This window comes from Paroedura picta, chromosome 1, assembly GCF_049243985.1.
Source record: "Paroedura picta isolate Pp20150507F chromosome 1, Ppicta_v3.0, whole genome shotgun sequence".
NCBI classification, from domain to species: domain Eukaryota; kingdom Metazoa; phylum Chordata; class Lepidosauria; order Squamata; family Gekkonidae; genus Paroedura; species Paroedura picta.
In genome coordinates this window covers 116,148,898-116,165,476 of record NC_135369.1, presented here as the reverse complement: position 1 = coordinate 116,165,476, position 16,579 = coordinate 116,148,898, and the positions used below count along the sequence as shown (strand labels likewise).

Genomic DNA, 16,579 nt, shown 5'->3' with positions numbered 1-16,579 from the left:
CATGATAAAAACTCGGAGGGGCCAATCAGGAGCCGCGAAGCAGCTCCTGATTGGCCCCTCTGAGTGTCACTCCAGAGCCAAGTGGCCAATTGGGAGCCACACACAGTCCCACTCGGCTGTGCGCTCCAGAAAGGGCTTATTGCAAGAGAAGGTGAGGCAGGGATCTTTCCCAAGCAAATGGCAGCAACAAGGAGGGCATTTTAAAATGGTGCCTGAGTCTCACTCTTAGATCAAATGGTCTGTATGGAGATGACTTGGCATGGTGGAAGGAAAAAAAATTGTTGCAAAGAAAAAAATCTCAGCCAAAACCTGTAACTGAGCCAGAAACCTTTTACACATGCAGCCCAATGCTCTCCACTCTATTTGGCTGTTCAAAGACCCATGCCTAATCTTGTACGACTTTGACCTTCTGTTCATCCTGCTCTCTGCCTCCCATGCCCCATGGCACCCAACTGCTTTCTGCCTGTTTATTTATTTATTAACTTATCATTTGGATTAGTATGACCACTGCTCTCAGCAAACTGGTTCGCAGAGGTTTACAAACATGTTAGAGGAAACAGCTCCTGCTCTCCTTTAACAGCTTACATGTTGTGATGCCTCCTCCAATTCTCTTGGTAAGGCAATGAAGGTATGATGTCTGTGCTTGCACAAACAATACTGAGCTGCTGGGGGGTGTCCTCCCCTCCAATTTTTTAAAATATATTTTAAATCTGCCTATAAATCTGGGGAGGGGGCAAGTTTGCTGAAAAACCTTCATTCTATCTACATGTCCCTGATCTGCAGTTTTAAGTATCCACCAATAGGGTTATTTTGACTATTAGCTATACTGATCTAAGTTTTACACAGTGCTAGGGAAGGCTTATCAAGAGTGTTTTCTGTTGTAGTTAACTGTATTAAATCTACGTTCTATATCTATACTTCCTTGCATAAGAATAGGTGCAGATCCATCCCGCTACTTATTGTTGTTTTACCTGACTATGAATTGTAACCTTCCAGTATTCTGAAGTCTTTACTTACTTCTTGTTGGGTGGTCTCTTTAATCTGAATGATTATCATCTGGTTCCCAATTTACTTTTAAAAAAATAGATTCTTTACATTTTTGCATGCACCCTTGAACATGTTGTTTATGCCTTTTGCTCTTCGTTTGACCACAAAAGAAATTCCTTGCTGGTACATGACAAAGTGAATTATAAATACAAATATTCAGTAAAATGTTCAACATACAGGATAAGAAATAAAAGCATATACAGTACAACATGGTACAAGGGAAGCCACCAATTTATTTCTATGTAATTTTGCAGATAATGAGATCTGTATTCATGAACAAACCCATTTGAAAGATTCCTAATTATCCTTAAGAAGTCTCTTTCAGTACAATCCTAAGCTGAGTGACTCCTTCCAAGTCCTGAAGTCAACTGATCTAGAAGGCTGTGACTCTCCTTAAGACTGCACTGCTATTATTTTCTGTTAAGAAGGCTTCCCATTTTTAAAAAGTCCACTATTTGTTGATAGTAGGATACTTCATCTGCTCAGCATTTTGGCATTTTCAATTAGTCAGTCACCAAATCTTTAGCCAAGATCTTAAGTTTGTGTGCAGATGACACACACACTACCTGATGGCTCTCACTGGGAACAGGGTACTCCCCCACTGAGGGTCAATCATGGGTCTTCCCTGCCCCCATTCCCTTTACTGTCTGTTTTGGACACTTGGGAAGAAAAAGAGCCAGCAGAAAGTAAGCCGGGGAGGAGATTGGCTGTGCTCCTGGGCCTTCTGGCCACTGGAGAGTGGGAAAGCCTACTGGCTGTGCTCTACCATGGGCATGATGCCAGCTATGGCAGTCCCACCCCCATGGCTGGGCCACCCCACTACCAGGCTTTTTGCCTGCCAGCAAGTGGAGTAAGCCACATAGCTCCTATGGAGAAGAAGAGTCAGGGGCCTGACAGCTGAGAGGAATAGGACTGCCTGGTGGAATGAGACAGTTTTATGGAGAGAGGCTGTATATAAATCCATGAATGAATGAATGAATGAATGAATGAATGAATGAATGAATGAATGAATGAATGAATGAATGAATGAATGAATGAATGAATGAACGAACCAAAAAGAAGCAGAACAAGAAAATTGGCCCTGGATTATTCATAGACAGTCTAAGGCAGTCTAAGATATAATGGAGTAAGTCCTGAAGAACTAGAATTCTGTAAATATAGTAGCATTGACCCTTTGTTTTTTTATAATAACCAGCTAAAATGACCATTTGCATTCACTGAAAGTGTAACAATGCAAAGGCCGCACTACACCCTTTGCTCAAGAAACCATCTCTGGCCTCACAGGAGCCTGAAAACTATTGCCCCGTTTTGCACTTAGCGTTTCTGGGGAAGTTGGTTGAAAGGGCTGCTGCAGACCAAATATCAACATTCCTGGAGGAAACTTCAGCCCTTGACCCATTTCAGTCGGGCTTCTGGCCTGGACATGGGGTAAAAACAGCGCTAGTCGCCCTGACGGACGACCTCCGACACCAGCTAGACCAGGGCGGGTCAGCACTGCTCATACTATTAGACCTGTCAGCAGTGTTTGACACAGTAGATCATGAGCTCCTAGCTCACCGCCTAGCCAACACCAGAATATGAGACACCGGAATACAAGGAACTGCCCTTAAGTGGCTGAATTCCTTCCTCCGGGGCCAAGGATAGAGGGTAGCAATAGGAGAGTGTCTAACCAGCACCAACTCACATGTGGAGTCCCACAAGGTGCAGTCCTCTCTCCTATCCTATTTAACATCTTTATGCACCTTCTGGCTCAGCTGGTGCTGAGGTTTGGGCTGGATTGCCACCAATATGCGGATGGCACCCAGCTCTTCCTCCTGATGGATGACCGCCCTGACTCTCCCCCAGAACCCTTAGCCAGATGTCTGGAAGCAGTGACAAAATGATCAAGCAGAGTTGCCTGAAGCTCAGCCCTACAAAGACAGAGGTCCTGTAGTTGGGTAGGAAGGGACCATGGGAGGAAGCGTGTCTGCCTGCCCTGGATGGTGTGCAACTCCTAGCGACTCATTCCGCCAGGAACCTGGATGTGATTCTGGATGCTTCCCTTACAATGGAAGCCCAGGTCACAAAGGTAGAGCGGCTGATATTCTACCAACTCCACCAAGCCAAGCTACTAGCACCCTACCTGGACCCAGAGCACCTAGCCACAGTGCTCCATGCAACGGTCACCTCTAGACTGAACTTCTGCAACTTGCTCTATGCAGGTCTACCCTTATCCTCAATCTGGAAACTACAGCTGGTGCAGAATGCTGTGGCCAGGATTCTCACTAAAACACTACAGAGATCCCACATCCAGCTGGTACTCCAGCAACGTGGCTGGCTCCCAGTTGAATTCCAGATTAAGCTTAAGGTTCTGGTAATCACCTTTTAGACCATACGCGGTTTGGGCCCAGTGTATTTGAGAGACCGCCTCCCTCCCTATACCCCCAAAAGAGCCTTACACTCTGCCACCTCCAACTGGCTGTGGATCCTTGGCCCCAAAGAAATGCATCGGACCTCAACATGGGCCAGAGCCTTCTTGGTTCTGGCCCCCACGTGGTGGAACGAGCTCCCTGAGGAGATCAGAGCCCTGCCCGACCTTCTACATTTCCGCAGGGCCTGCAAAAGGGAGCTCATCCACCAGGCATTCAGTTGAGGCCAGCTGACTCAAAACATCTACTGGTCCCCCCAGACACCCTCCCATGACCTCCCAATGGTATTATATACTGTATTACTGTTGAACTGTTATAAGGTTTTATTGAAGGTTGCTCAATGTTGCAGATTATGTAATGTTCCATGTAAGAGTTATTCAATGTTCAATGTAAACCACCCAGAGCCGCAAGGAATGGGTGGTATAGAAATCCAAATGAATGAATGAATGAATGAATGAATGAATGAATGAATGAATGAATGATTTGGAATATTAACTAAACAGAGGGGTCTAAAGTAAAGTTTTAAATAATTTGAACCAAGGAGCAGACTGTAATTGCAAAATTAGTTATCTGTCTATTAGAGCATCAGATTTACATACCAAGTCTTTAAGTTGAAAGATATCAACAGAAGGTTGCATTTTGAAATGCTAAAAAATAACCTATTAAATAAGACTATATACATTATGATTATTACATATATTCACCCGCCTATATTATTCCAGCAATGTTTATAATAAACTTGCAATTTATAAGGATCAGTGTAGCATGTAGCAGAATTTATTTTATGTCTTGGCCCATCCAGCTCACAGTGGCTCACAATGGTTTAAAACAATACAAAATAAAATATATACAGTATTTGCTGGCGTATAAGACTACTTCCCCCCCCCTGAAAAACATGTCTCCAAGTGGGGGGGTCGTCCTATACGCCGGGTGCACTTCAGTTGGGATAGACAGAGCTGCCCATAGTGGCCCATAGTACTGTAATGTAATGTAACAAACTCTATATTTTGAGTGGAAATGTTGGGGGGTCGTCTTATACTCCCAGTTGTCTTATACACCGGCAAATACGGTACTACTAATAAGTATAAAAAACAACCTCCTGTGAATGAAACTTTGTTGGTTTTAAAGGTGCCACTGGACTCAAATTTTCTTTTCTTGAAAATTTTGGATTAAATGGATCATAATTTGGAGCTACTGTTTTGTAGTGGTTGAACTCTTGAAAGACAAGGGTTCGAATTGTCATGAAGCTCAGTGGGTGATTCTGATCTAGTCACTCTGTCAGCCTAACCTTCCTTGCATATGGTTGGAGGGACAACAGAAGGAAAAAAACAAGGGTGTTCCCCTGAGCTCCTTGTAGCAAAGGCAGGAAAGAATATTCCAAAAAATGGCAAAATCACCCTCAAGTACATCCATTGCATTGAGGAATATGTAGGACTGTCTGTTTAGATTGGTTTTAGTCATTGTGAAGTAAAAAGGGAATCTTTAGTCATCTGCTTTTCACCTAGCAAGTGTTCCCTGGCAAATCTTGCACTTTTATTTACTTCATGTGGTTATAGCTTTGCCTTTTATTCCTACAAAAGGTTCTATAAAGGATTTCCAACACTTCAGATTGGTAGCACACATATTCAGTTCTTTTATCTGCCCACAACAAAGGAGAGAGCCAGGTGCCACAGTAAATGAAACCAGATCACTGTTTATTACCACTGTTCAGTGGAGACGCTTTGATGACTGAAAGCAAACCCTCTTTTCACATTAACTGAGACTGATTGTTGTGCTTTAATGGTCATCTAAAGCATAACAATAAATCACACTTCTTTTTTGTTCAAGACACAGCATCTCAAGCTTTATGGAACTGTGCCTCTCTTTCAAACTTATTAGAAACTTGCCTACCCCTTCAGCCACACTGGGGACACCTGGTGGTCTCCCTTACCACTTCATCCTCAGCCACTTTTGCGTAATATTATCCTTCTCGGGTGTCTCCTATGGGTGCTTTCACCATAGCTGACTTTTCCATCAAATTGTGCCATTTTGTTCTCATCCATAGCTGTTTTAAATCTGGTGATAATTTTGTTCCTTCAGATCAATGGGCACCTGCATGGCCTTACAGTAAGCTAATATCTTTATGGCTAACGTGGAGCAACCCTTCCTAAACTCCCACCCACTCCCACCTCTCTTATGCTACAATACATTGATGGCATTTTTATTGTCTGAACACATTGTAAAGAAGCCCTGAACACATGATAGAGAAGCTCAGGCATTCAACTACTCTCGCCCCATCATTAACCTAGCAATAAAACTAATCTATGCAAGAAATCCATTTTTGACACTACTGTAAAAATACACAATGGACGCATAGACTGGAAACCTGCCGACCAACACACATACTTACATGTCTCCAGATACCATCCTAAACATACCAAATGATGCATTGTATATTGCCAAGCTCTACGCAGCCACATCTGCTCAAATCCTAAAGACAGAGATTCTCATCTGAGGGATCTACAACAAACCGTTTTGGAACTAAAGTATCCACCTGATGCAGTCAAGAAACAGATTAACAAAGCCAGAATGGTACCCAGGGAAAACCTATTGCAAGACTGGCCCAAAAGAGACAATAATAGAACACATACAGCTCTCAGCAGTTCAGTACATCATCAGTGACTTACAATTTCTATTGGATAATGACAGTTCTCTTTTATAAGTAGGGGGGGCAACCTTTTCTTGCACACAGTCCCCCAGTCCCAAAGTGGTCCTCATCCACAATAATACAGCATCTAATTTGGGCACTAGTATCAGAGTTTGCAATAAACCCAGATGCTAACTTTGCTGCCACATACATCCAGACAGCCCATCTCAGGCTTATTCATTTTGACACTATATATATATCATTAAATGCCAATAATGTCCTTCAGTTCTCTACATACAGCAAGCAAGCAGATCAAATCTTATGCCAAAGGATAAATGGACACAAATCTGATATCAAGAGCTGTTCCTCATTAGAACAGGAGGTGGTGAGTTCTCCTTCTTTGCAAGTTTTTTAAAAGAGGCTACAGAGTCATCTGACAGAAATGCTGATGTTATGAACTTAGGGAGAATGTGAGTGGGTGGGCAGGAAGTGATGTGCCAGTGTCTGTCTCTTGTGGCCCTTCCTTGCATACCCGAGGAATTGCTGATGGCCACTGTGGGATGGTAGGTGAATTTCCTCCAGGCCAGGCTGGATTCTGGAGATTTTTGGTGGAGGGATCACTTGGGCATGAAACTGAAGTCACCTTGGGTGGGCAGGTAGTTGTGAGTTCCTGCATTGTACAGGGATTGGATTAGATGACCTTGGTGGTACCTTCCAGCCCTATGGGGCTTTTTGCACGGCTTCAAAATCGCACAATGGTTGCCAATTGGAAACGCTATTGATTTGCCATAACGCACGACGTCGTAGACAATCTGCAACACTCCTGAAACCGATCAGCAAAAAGCGCTTCGTTGTAGCGCTTTCAGGGGAATCCCAAAAAGTGGATTCACCCTCCGGAAAGCGTTACACTCTTGCAAACAATCTGCAACACTAGCGATAAAGACCTGTGTGTTAACATTGTTGCGGTTTCTTCAAAGTCCCTCCTCCTGAGCCTGTCCTCCAAACTTCCGGCGAAGCGATCGCCATTTTTTTTCTCCGAGCGAGCGGGGATAAACGCACCAGCGAGCCTCTTTCTGTTTAGAGGCTTCCCTGGCTTCAGTCCTTCACCTTTAGTCACTAAGCACAAACCACATAAAAGCCCGTTTGCTGAAATAAAGTCCTTTTATTTTTTACACATTAATTCAGCCGAAAATCGGGCCCGTGAGAGGGGGGGGGGTTTATCACTCGAGGCAGCGTGGCAACGATCATACGATCAAACGACAGCTCACATTAGGCAGCTGGATGGGTCTCTCCGTTGCAACGAATCTACACAGATTCGTTACAATGGGTCTGTTTTTTTTAAAAAAAAAAACCTTTCTTAAAGGGAAACGGGCTGTTTGGGAGCATGCTAACGGCTGCCCATTGGCTGCTTGACGGCCAGGGGCGGGACGAGCTTGGCAATAGCGCTTCCTTTTCTGCCGAGACCGGAAGCTGTGGGAAACGCTACAAAACGCAACTGGATTCCACTACAAAGGCAGGTATGCATAACGACGAATTCCACTATTTTAAATGGCGATTTTTCGTTCAGTGACCAATTTGCAACAAAGATCCCGGTGCGTAAAGCCCCTATGATTCTATTCACAATACTGAGAAACCTGTATAAGAACAAGGGCACTGCAAACCAGGGCACTCAATGGGGGACCATAAAGTAGTGGTTTTATTTGAAAGGAATTTCACAAGGACTCGAATGGGAGACTGCTGAATTACAATTTATTAAATCACTAAGGATAATGGAAACCCCCATGCTAAGTCACTCAGTTCTCATTTATACCCAGAAATTAGTGTTTGTTTAAAAAGGTAATTTTACAATAATTTACAATTTTACATATATGTTTAATTATGTAATTCTGAATTGTATGGGCCATTTCCCACGGCTTAAAAATAGCACAATGGTTGCTGATTGAAAACGCTACTAATTTGCCATAACGCACGACGTCGTAAACAATCTGCAACAATCCTGAAACCGACCCGCAAAAAGCGCTTCGTTGTAGCGCTTCTAGGGGAATCCAGAAAACTGGATTCACCCTCCGGATAGCGATACACTCCTGCAACCAATCTGCAACAGTAGCGCTAAAGACCTGTGCGTTACCATTGTTGCGGGTTCTTCAAAGTCCCTCCTCCCGAGCCTGTCCTCCAAACTTCCGGCGAACTGTTCGCCATTTTTTTTTTCTCCGAGCGAGCGGGGATCTACGAGGCAACGGGACAGCGACTGGCTTTCAAGCACGATCACTTTCGGAAATTCTGCCCGGACACCACAAGAGTTTTTCACAAGCACAGTGGCACACACCGTCACGTTCCCAAAATTTGCCCAAAGCTTAAAACCCCGTCTACCATCGGCCAGTCCTAGCGGAGTCAACGTACAGGGAGCATTTTAAAAAATTTTCCTCTGAGCGTGCCAACGAACGTACGCCGCTCGCAGTCTCCTGCTTAGCTTAGAGGGGTTCAATAGACATGATTCGTGGTGATTTCATGAGGGGCGGCTTATGTGTAGTGGGTCTTTGTGTGGTTCCCAGTGCGTGCTTGTGCTTGGGTGCGGACAACCCCTTCCATTGGCGGCTAGACCTCCGGCAAGCGGAGTTGCCGTCCCCCGTTCATTTTAAAAAATTTTCCTCTGAGCGTGCCAACGAACGTACGCCGCTCGCAGTCTCCTGCTTAGCTTACAGGGGTTCAATAGACATGATTCGAGGTGATATCATGAGGGGCGGCTTATGTGTAGTGGGTCTTTGTGTGGTTCCCAGTGCGTGCTTGTGCTTGGGTGCGGACAACCCCTTCCATTGGCGGCTAGACCTCCGGCAAGCGGAGTCGCCGTCCCCCGTTCATTTTAAAAAACATTCCTCTGAGCGTGCCAACGAACGTACGCCAGTTACATGTCATGTTTGGTTGATTTATGCTGTGGCTGGTGAATATTATTGGGGAACTGCCGAGTACTGCCGCACTTGCTCTCGGTTGAACACCGGCATGCGTTTGTGTAATGGCGGACATTTTCCTAAAATGGCTCCCGCTGCATGTTCAAACTGCTCTTCTCGCGTGTAAACGAATACGCGCATGCGTTAAGTCAAACAACAAGGGCGCCAATCTGGCCATTAGGAGCAGATCCTGTTCCCGCGCGAGGAGTTTTGAACGTGACATGTGACCTGATGTGGCCAATGTGCGTGTCCCCTGCTGCCCTCCACCAATCAGGAGCCGGCTAGTCCCTTTGTCTTTGTGTGCGGGAAGGTATATGATCCGTTGCACCCTGCACCTCCCACCACCATTTTGCTCAGCTACTAGCAAAAGCAACATGGAATCGTCTTCTCAAGCCTCGTCCGTCCCTGCAACCGGCCGTGGCCCAACTTGGAGGGACGCGGAGATCAGGGACCTGATCGGGATTTTCTCGGAGGAGAAAATCCAGGACGCGTTCCAGTCCTCCCACAGGAATAGGGAGGTTTTTGAACAAGTGGCTATTAAGATGCGCGCCCTGGGCCACAACAGGACCGGCCTTGAATGCCGGTCGAAGACCAAGACAATGAGGGCAGAGTACATGCGTGCCGTGAACCATAATAAGGGTTCCGGCAACGAAAAGGTTACCTGCCCCTACTTCGAGGAGCAGCGCCAGCTGTACGGGGACGGGGAAGGATCCGGCAGGCCGAAGCGCGTCGGCCGGAGCCTTAAGGTGGTTCGGAAGCCGGCTGCCCCGGTCGAGGAACCACCCGCTGAGGAGGATCCCGGCGAGGGAACCTCCTCCAGCTTTCGCCCTCCACCCCCCGTCCAGCAACGAGCCGCGGAATCGGTAACGCTGGACCTGATCGCCATCGCTCCTGGGGAGCCAGAGGAGGCTCCAGAGCAAACGCCCCTTGCCTCCGGTAAGTGATTTTCTTTTTATTTTATATTTCCTTTTGAGCAAATGTGTGTTCTGACGTTTGGGCATCGTTTTCTCGTGTGTTCGTTGCAACGCATAAGACGGTAGGCTGTGGAGTGCTTGCTGTGGTTACTATTTGAAACGGTTTTAATTTTATAATTTTATAATTTAATTTTTAAAAGATTTTAAAAGAAGGTAGGCTGTGGAGTGCTTGCTGTGGTTACTATTTGAAACGGTTTTAATTTTATAATTTTATAATTTAATTTTTAAAAGATTTATTAAGATGGTTGGCTGTGGAGTGCTTGATGTGGTTAGTATTTGAAACGGTCATGTTTAACCAACAGCCCCAAAATATTTGCAGCATGCCTCGCCCATAGGCCTTCTGCAGTACTTTGGCTCACAACTTTGGGAGCTTGCTTTGTGGTTCATGGTGTATGCTTGCTCGTTTTTCACTATTTTCTGCTCTTGTCCACAGAGACACAGTTGCCAGGGACGGGGCCCCTAGAGTCTCCAGCAGCACCTGACGTGGATAGTGATTCGGGGGCATCAACTAACATTGGTAAGTATTAGTAAAAATAGGGGGGGGGGCTGTTTTAACTGCTTTGTGCTTTTCTGTTTGTGCAGGGCAGCAGCACTGCTAAGAGAAAGAAGAGAGTCCCTCTGCGTTGCTGGTGTAGGCTTTGAAGCTGGCTTTGCCACCCTTTGGTCCTAGATCTGTTTTTTTTCCTTTTTTTGCAGATTTCATACCCGGAACACAGGAGGAGGAACAGCCTAGGGTGCTTGGACCTCCTGCCCGGCGCAGGCGGATACAGATTCAAGATGGTGAGCGTGCATGACCTGTTCCTTTCGAGCCATAGCTGCAGGACAATGTCGCTAGGCACTAACCATGTGCTCCCTTTTAATTGTTGAGAGTCCTGCTGTGAAAGTAGGCAAAAGTAAAAGCACACCATGGGCAAACAAACAATAGCCATGTGCTCGCCGGGGATTGTTTAAATTCTTGGCAGGAAAACACGGGGACAAAAAAGAACACCATGTCCACCATGGTGTGTTTTGACTTTTTTGATGTTACTAACAGTTTTGTTTCTCATTTTTTGCCAACAGAGGTTCTTTCAGATGAGGAGGAGGAACCACCCCTGGCTCCAGGCAGCCCACCACCTAGAGGTGCGCTCCCAGCAGAGGAGAGGCTTACGAGGGAACGCGGCAGGCTGAGGCGCGTCTCCGTCTTGACAAGCGTGGGAGAGAGGCTCCTTGAGCACTGCTATGAGGAGTCACGGCGTGCCGCGGCCGCTGACCAAGCCATGCTCACACTCATTGCCCAGGAGGGGAGAAAATTGAGGGCAGTCCTTAGAGAGACAAACCAAATCCTACGCGAAGGCGTGGAGGAGGTGCGTCTGATAAGGAGACTCATGGAGAGGGCTGTAGCGGTCATGGAAAGGGCCTACCCTCCACAAATCGCCCCCCCACCACCACCCACACCAACACCACCACTTCCAGCACCCACCCCACCGACTCCCTCTCAGAATGCCTCCACCCAAACAAGAAGGAGGACTATTCTCGGAAAGAGAAAAATAAAACCAGCAGACAAGTACTCCCCCTCCTAGTTTTGCCCACTTTTTCTATTTCATGTTATCTGTGTTTTGTTGTTTGTTGAATAAAGTTTATATTTTTGACTCTGTCTCTGTGTACCCTACTGTAGAATCTGCAAGGCTGAAAGCGGCCTCTCTAGTGATTGTGTATATTGTGGTACTGCTGTGTGGGTTGGAGGTTGGAGGGGTGTTAGTTCAAGGAGTTTTAGGAGTGTGGTGTGGGGTTAAATATGTGCGAGTTTAAGAAGTCACACTGGAGTCTTGTTATAAAATTTGCAATAACATTTTATTTTAAAAAACATTTTAACAGGGGAAAAACATTAGGGAATGAAACTTGGAGCCCCACCAGCACCACCACCCCCCACCCCCCTGGAAAACCAATTTTTTTTAACAAAAGTATACATTTAACAGGGGAAAAACATTAGGGAATGAAACTTGGAGCCCCCCCCCCCCAACCCCTACCCCAAAACACAAACAGGAAACAAAACTCAGGTCCCACCGCTCCCCTCCCCAGCCCCTTCCATCGCCCTAACTCTCCTGCACAGCCGTCCCACGGTCCCCCTAACTTTGCGCCGGAAGAGCTCTTCGTCCTCCTTCTTCTTAACTGTGGGGAGGGAGAAAAAGTACACATTAGTACCACACATATTTTCAAATTTCTTTAGTTTACATGCATACACTTTTAAGTGGCCTTAGCCACAGTGTGAGAAGAGTTGGGCAGTGGGGAACATAACCTACGCTCTTCCGCCTCCCTCTGTTGCCTGTGCTGCTCAATCTCCCCTTTCAGCTCCGCCACTTGAGCCTCCAGGGAAGTAACTCTGGCCTCCATGGCACGCAGCCTTGCCTCCACAGTTTCAGCTATAGAAATCAAACAAAGAATTTGATCACACTCCAAAAGGAAGCATCACATCAGGCTCCCATATGGCTCCGTGTGGGTACACACACATGGGTCTCCCTCACAGACATAAAACTCTCACCTGCAGCCTGTCCCGAGGTGGAAGGTCCCTCTTCCTCCCCCTCCTCACGCTCAGGTGCTGTTGCCAGCTTGGATGGTGATTGTGTGGCTGGGCAAAGAAAAAGACAAATCATAATTAAAAGCACACAAAACAGAGATGAAACACAGCTGGTGGACACACCACAGTTAGAGTCTAAGCGCATAACCAAAGTGGTTCTACAGTACTGGCTGGCTAAGTCTGAGGGGGTTGACAGCATCTAAATACTTTCTCGAATTTCATTGGGGACAGTAGGGGAAAGAGGCAGCTAGTCATTCCATGCATGTTTAAGGGCAAAACACAACGAGGGCAGCACTCACCCATATGCCTCCTCATGTCCAGGGGGGGCTTCCCAGCCTTCTCCCATATTTTCACCATCTGGTCGTGGAAGACCGTCCTCCCACTTGGCTGCGGGATCCCCCCCCACTGTTCCAGACTGTTTAGGAAGTCCAGCTTAAGGCGCTTGAATTTTGTCCGGACCTGCTCCCAGGTCCGGACATAGCCCCTCTCCCTCAGCTTTGAAGCCAACACCAGGTAGGCACCCTTGGTGTGGCAATGGGTGCTGGCCATTAGGCGGCCAACACTTTTTGATTGTAGCACAAGCTCCAGAAGTGCCTCAGCCTCGGCGCGCTGCCAGAAGGAGCCCTTCCGTGGCTTCGGCATCTTCGGAATGACGGTTAGGGAACGAACGTGCGTTGCTCCGATCGACCACCCCGTTTTTTAAATGTATCAAAGCTGCCCACCAATAAAATTATTCCTTGGAACATGAGTGGATTGATCCTCCGGTTTGACAGGGGTCGCCAATACTTCCTGGCTACCCGCCTCCCCGAACTTTCCCCATTCAGCGCTTCCGTATTGTGTTTGTCAATTTCAGTGGGGAGTTAGCATTTAGGGCTGTCAAAGTGCTTTTGGACCAGAGAATCCCCGTTTTTTTGCTGGCAAAGTACACAAACCGCACAAGACAAGGTTAAAGAAAGAACACAAAACTTTATTCAACAACAGAGTAGGAAAAACAATTAAACACGCCTCCTGTTTCTGTAGATGTGGGTGGCTATGGCGTCCCGAACCTTGCACCCCTCAGCATATATCCTTTTTCTCCTTGCTTCAGGGATGTCCTGTGTATCCTGAAGGACTACAGGTTCAGGTTCGTCCTCAGGGAAGGGGATGTTATGTCCCTTGTCCTCGCATATGTTGTGCAAAATCACACATGCGATTATCAGCGGAGTCACATTGTCAATATGTACATGGAGTCGTGACATTAAACAACGGAACCGTGACTTCAAACGTCCAAAGGCACGCTCCACTACATTCCTTGCCCGGGAGTGACTGAGGTTGTAGTGGCTCTGCACGTCCGTCCTTGGCCGCTTGTAGGGAGTCATGAGCCAGCGTCGTAATGGGTAGGCTCCGTCCCCGAGGACCAACGCCGGCACACGCACGCCCTCAATGGTGGCGGTGGGGTTTCCTGGAACAAAGACCCCTTCGTCCATGGCTTTCCTGAGGTTGGATTCCCTGAAAACAAGGGCATCATGCCTCCTGCCACTCCACCCCACCTCGGCATCGATAAACCGGCCGGAGAAGTCCACTGTTCCTTGCAGGAGAACAGAGCAAAAGTCCTTCCTGTTCCCGTACTCTTTTATGCTTCCCCCGGGGGCACGGATAGGGATGTGGCTTCCATCGACGGCCGCAAAACAATGCGGGAATCCAAGCCTGGCAAACCCGTCCATACTCTGGAATAAGGGAAAGAAAAGAATATAAGCCATGGCATGTCAGCGTGGGGTGTATCGCGTCTTCGTTGCTGACCTGTCAAACAAGAAAAAAAATTTAAAGGGCAAAGGGGATAGAATGACACTCACCGCTCCAAGCCGGTCTCCGAGGCACACGACTTTGCTGAACAATTCCGCCTCCATGGCGAGGCAGAACTCCTTAAGGATATCGCCAACCGTAGTGACTCCGAGTCCGAATTGCTGGGCTACTGTCCGGAAGTACTGAGGGGTGGCCAAGTACCACAATGCGGCAGCCACCCTTTTTTCAACTGGAACGGGGCGCCGCATGCCAGTGACTTGCCTCTCCATGCGTCCACGTAGAGCCTCCACGAGTTCAAAAAATGTCCCCCTCGACATCCTGAAGTTGGCAATCCAGTGGTCATCATCCCAGCGAGTCCACACAAAATTCTCCCACCAGTCAGAGGATCGTTCGTCCACCCAGAACTGTCTGGGGAACCGGACCTCTGCCAGAGCTTGCCAGCGTTTCTTGGCCGCCATGGTTACCCTTACAGAACGTCTTCTGCTGCTGGTCAGCGTTCCGGCCACCCGTTCTCGGTACTCCGCGATAGCAGACGTCCGACGCGACAAGGCGATATTCATGCGCTGGACCACCGCGAGCATGTAAGCCAGCAATTGAAAAATAAGCCTCTCCATTGCAACGTTGACCTGTGCTGCGGGCAGTAGGCTACGCAAACAAAAGAGTGAGGCCGACCGCGTGTCTGCCCAGGTGCATATAAGCAGGTAACCTGTGGGCGTGTACTGTGGGCGGGGATTAACCAATCAAACATGTCAATGCATCTGGTTCCTAGAAAACAATAGAAAACACGTTCCAAGGGCGCCAATGATTGGACGATAACGCGTTGCTACGGGGTTTCCTGGGTTTTTTAAAAAAAAAGGGAACCCCGACAAGTTCGGCTTCAGGGTCGAGGTCAAAGGTGTGCCTGCAGTTTGATTGACGGGCACGGGAGGCCAGAAGCGCTAAAAAGGGACCTCCTTTGTAGCGATAAGACGGAGAACCGGAAGCCTGTGGGTTACGAAAGTGGCGAGAAGTGAAAGTGCCAAATTCCGCAAAAACCGCAGCTGTGCGTTACGGGCACGGCTAGTTACATTTCGCTACTTGAAGTAGCGCTTTCACAAACGGCAACCAAATAGCAACTTTGAGCTCTGTGCGAAATGGCCCTATGTTTTTAATACATTGTCACCCACTCGGAGCCAATTGGGAGGGGCAGGCTACAAAAATAAAGATTGTTTTATTGTTTGATTGATTGATTGATCGATTGATTGATTTAAAGGTGACACTGGACTTCAACTTAGTTCTCACATCTGTTGCTAACTTCTTTATTATCTGAATGTAAATTTGCTATTATTCATGTTGTTGTTGTTGTTAGGTGCGAAGTCGTGTCCGACCCGATGCAACCCCATGGACAATGATCCTCCAGGCTTTCCTGTCCTCTACCATTCCCCGGAGTCCATTTAAGCTCGCACCAACTGCTTCAGTGACTCCATCCAGCCACCTCATTCTCTGTCGTCCCCTTCTTCTTTTGCCCTCGATCGCTCCCAGCATTAGGCTCTTCCCCAGGGAGTCCTTCCTTCTCATGAGATGGCCAAAGTATTTGAGTTTCATCTTCAGGATCTGGCCTTCTAAAGAGCAGTCAGGGCTGATCTCCTCTAGGACTGACCGGTTTGTTCGCCTTGCAGTCCAAGGGACTCGCAAGAGTCTTCTCCAGCACCAGAGTTCAAAAGCCTCAATTCTTTGACGCTCGACCTTCCTTATGGTCCAACTTTCGCAGCCATACATTGCAACTGGGAAGACCATAGCCTTGACTAAACGCACTTTTGTTGGCAGGGTGATGTCTCTGCTTTTTAGGATGCTGTCTAGATTTGCCATAGCTTTCCTCCCCAGGAGCAAGCATCTTAATTTCTTTGCTGCAGTCTCCATCTGCAGTGATCTTGGAGCCCAGGAAAATAAAAACTGTCACTATCTCCATTTCTTCCCCATCTATTTGCCAGGAATTGAGAGGGCCGGATGCCATGATCTTTGTTTTCTTGATGTTGAGTTTCAAGCCAACTTTTGCACTCTCCTCCTTCACCCGCATCAACAGGCTCTTTAGTTCCTCTTCACTTTCTGCCATTAGAGTGGTATCATCTGCATATCTAAGGTTGTTGATATTTATCCCTGCAATCTTGATCCCAATTTATGACTCCTCTAATCCCGCCTTTCTCATGATGTGCTCCGCATACAAGTTAAATAGCAAGGCGACAGTATACAGCCTTGCCGAACTC

General features: G+C 47.2%; 1 protein-coding gene across 1 annotated transcript in view; it reads left to right on the top strand.

Moving 5' to 3' along the window:
* Positions 1-11,628, top strand: part of LOC143824734 (uncharacterized) — a 33,436-nt gene extending 21,808 nt beyond the window's left edge. Inside the window, exons 2-4 of the mRNA XM_077312334.1 lie at positions 10,274-10,517; positions 10,697-10,780; positions 11,060-11,628. Of these exons, the coding sequence (XP_077168449.1) occupies positions 10,274-10,517; positions 10,697-10,780; positions 11,060-11,559 (828 nt within the window). The 3' untranslated portion in view covers positions 11,560-11,628. The remainder of the gene's footprint in view (positions 1-10,273; positions 10,518-10,696; positions 10,781-11,059) is intronic.
* The last annotated feature ends 4,951 nt before the right edge of the window (positions 11,629-16,579 follow it).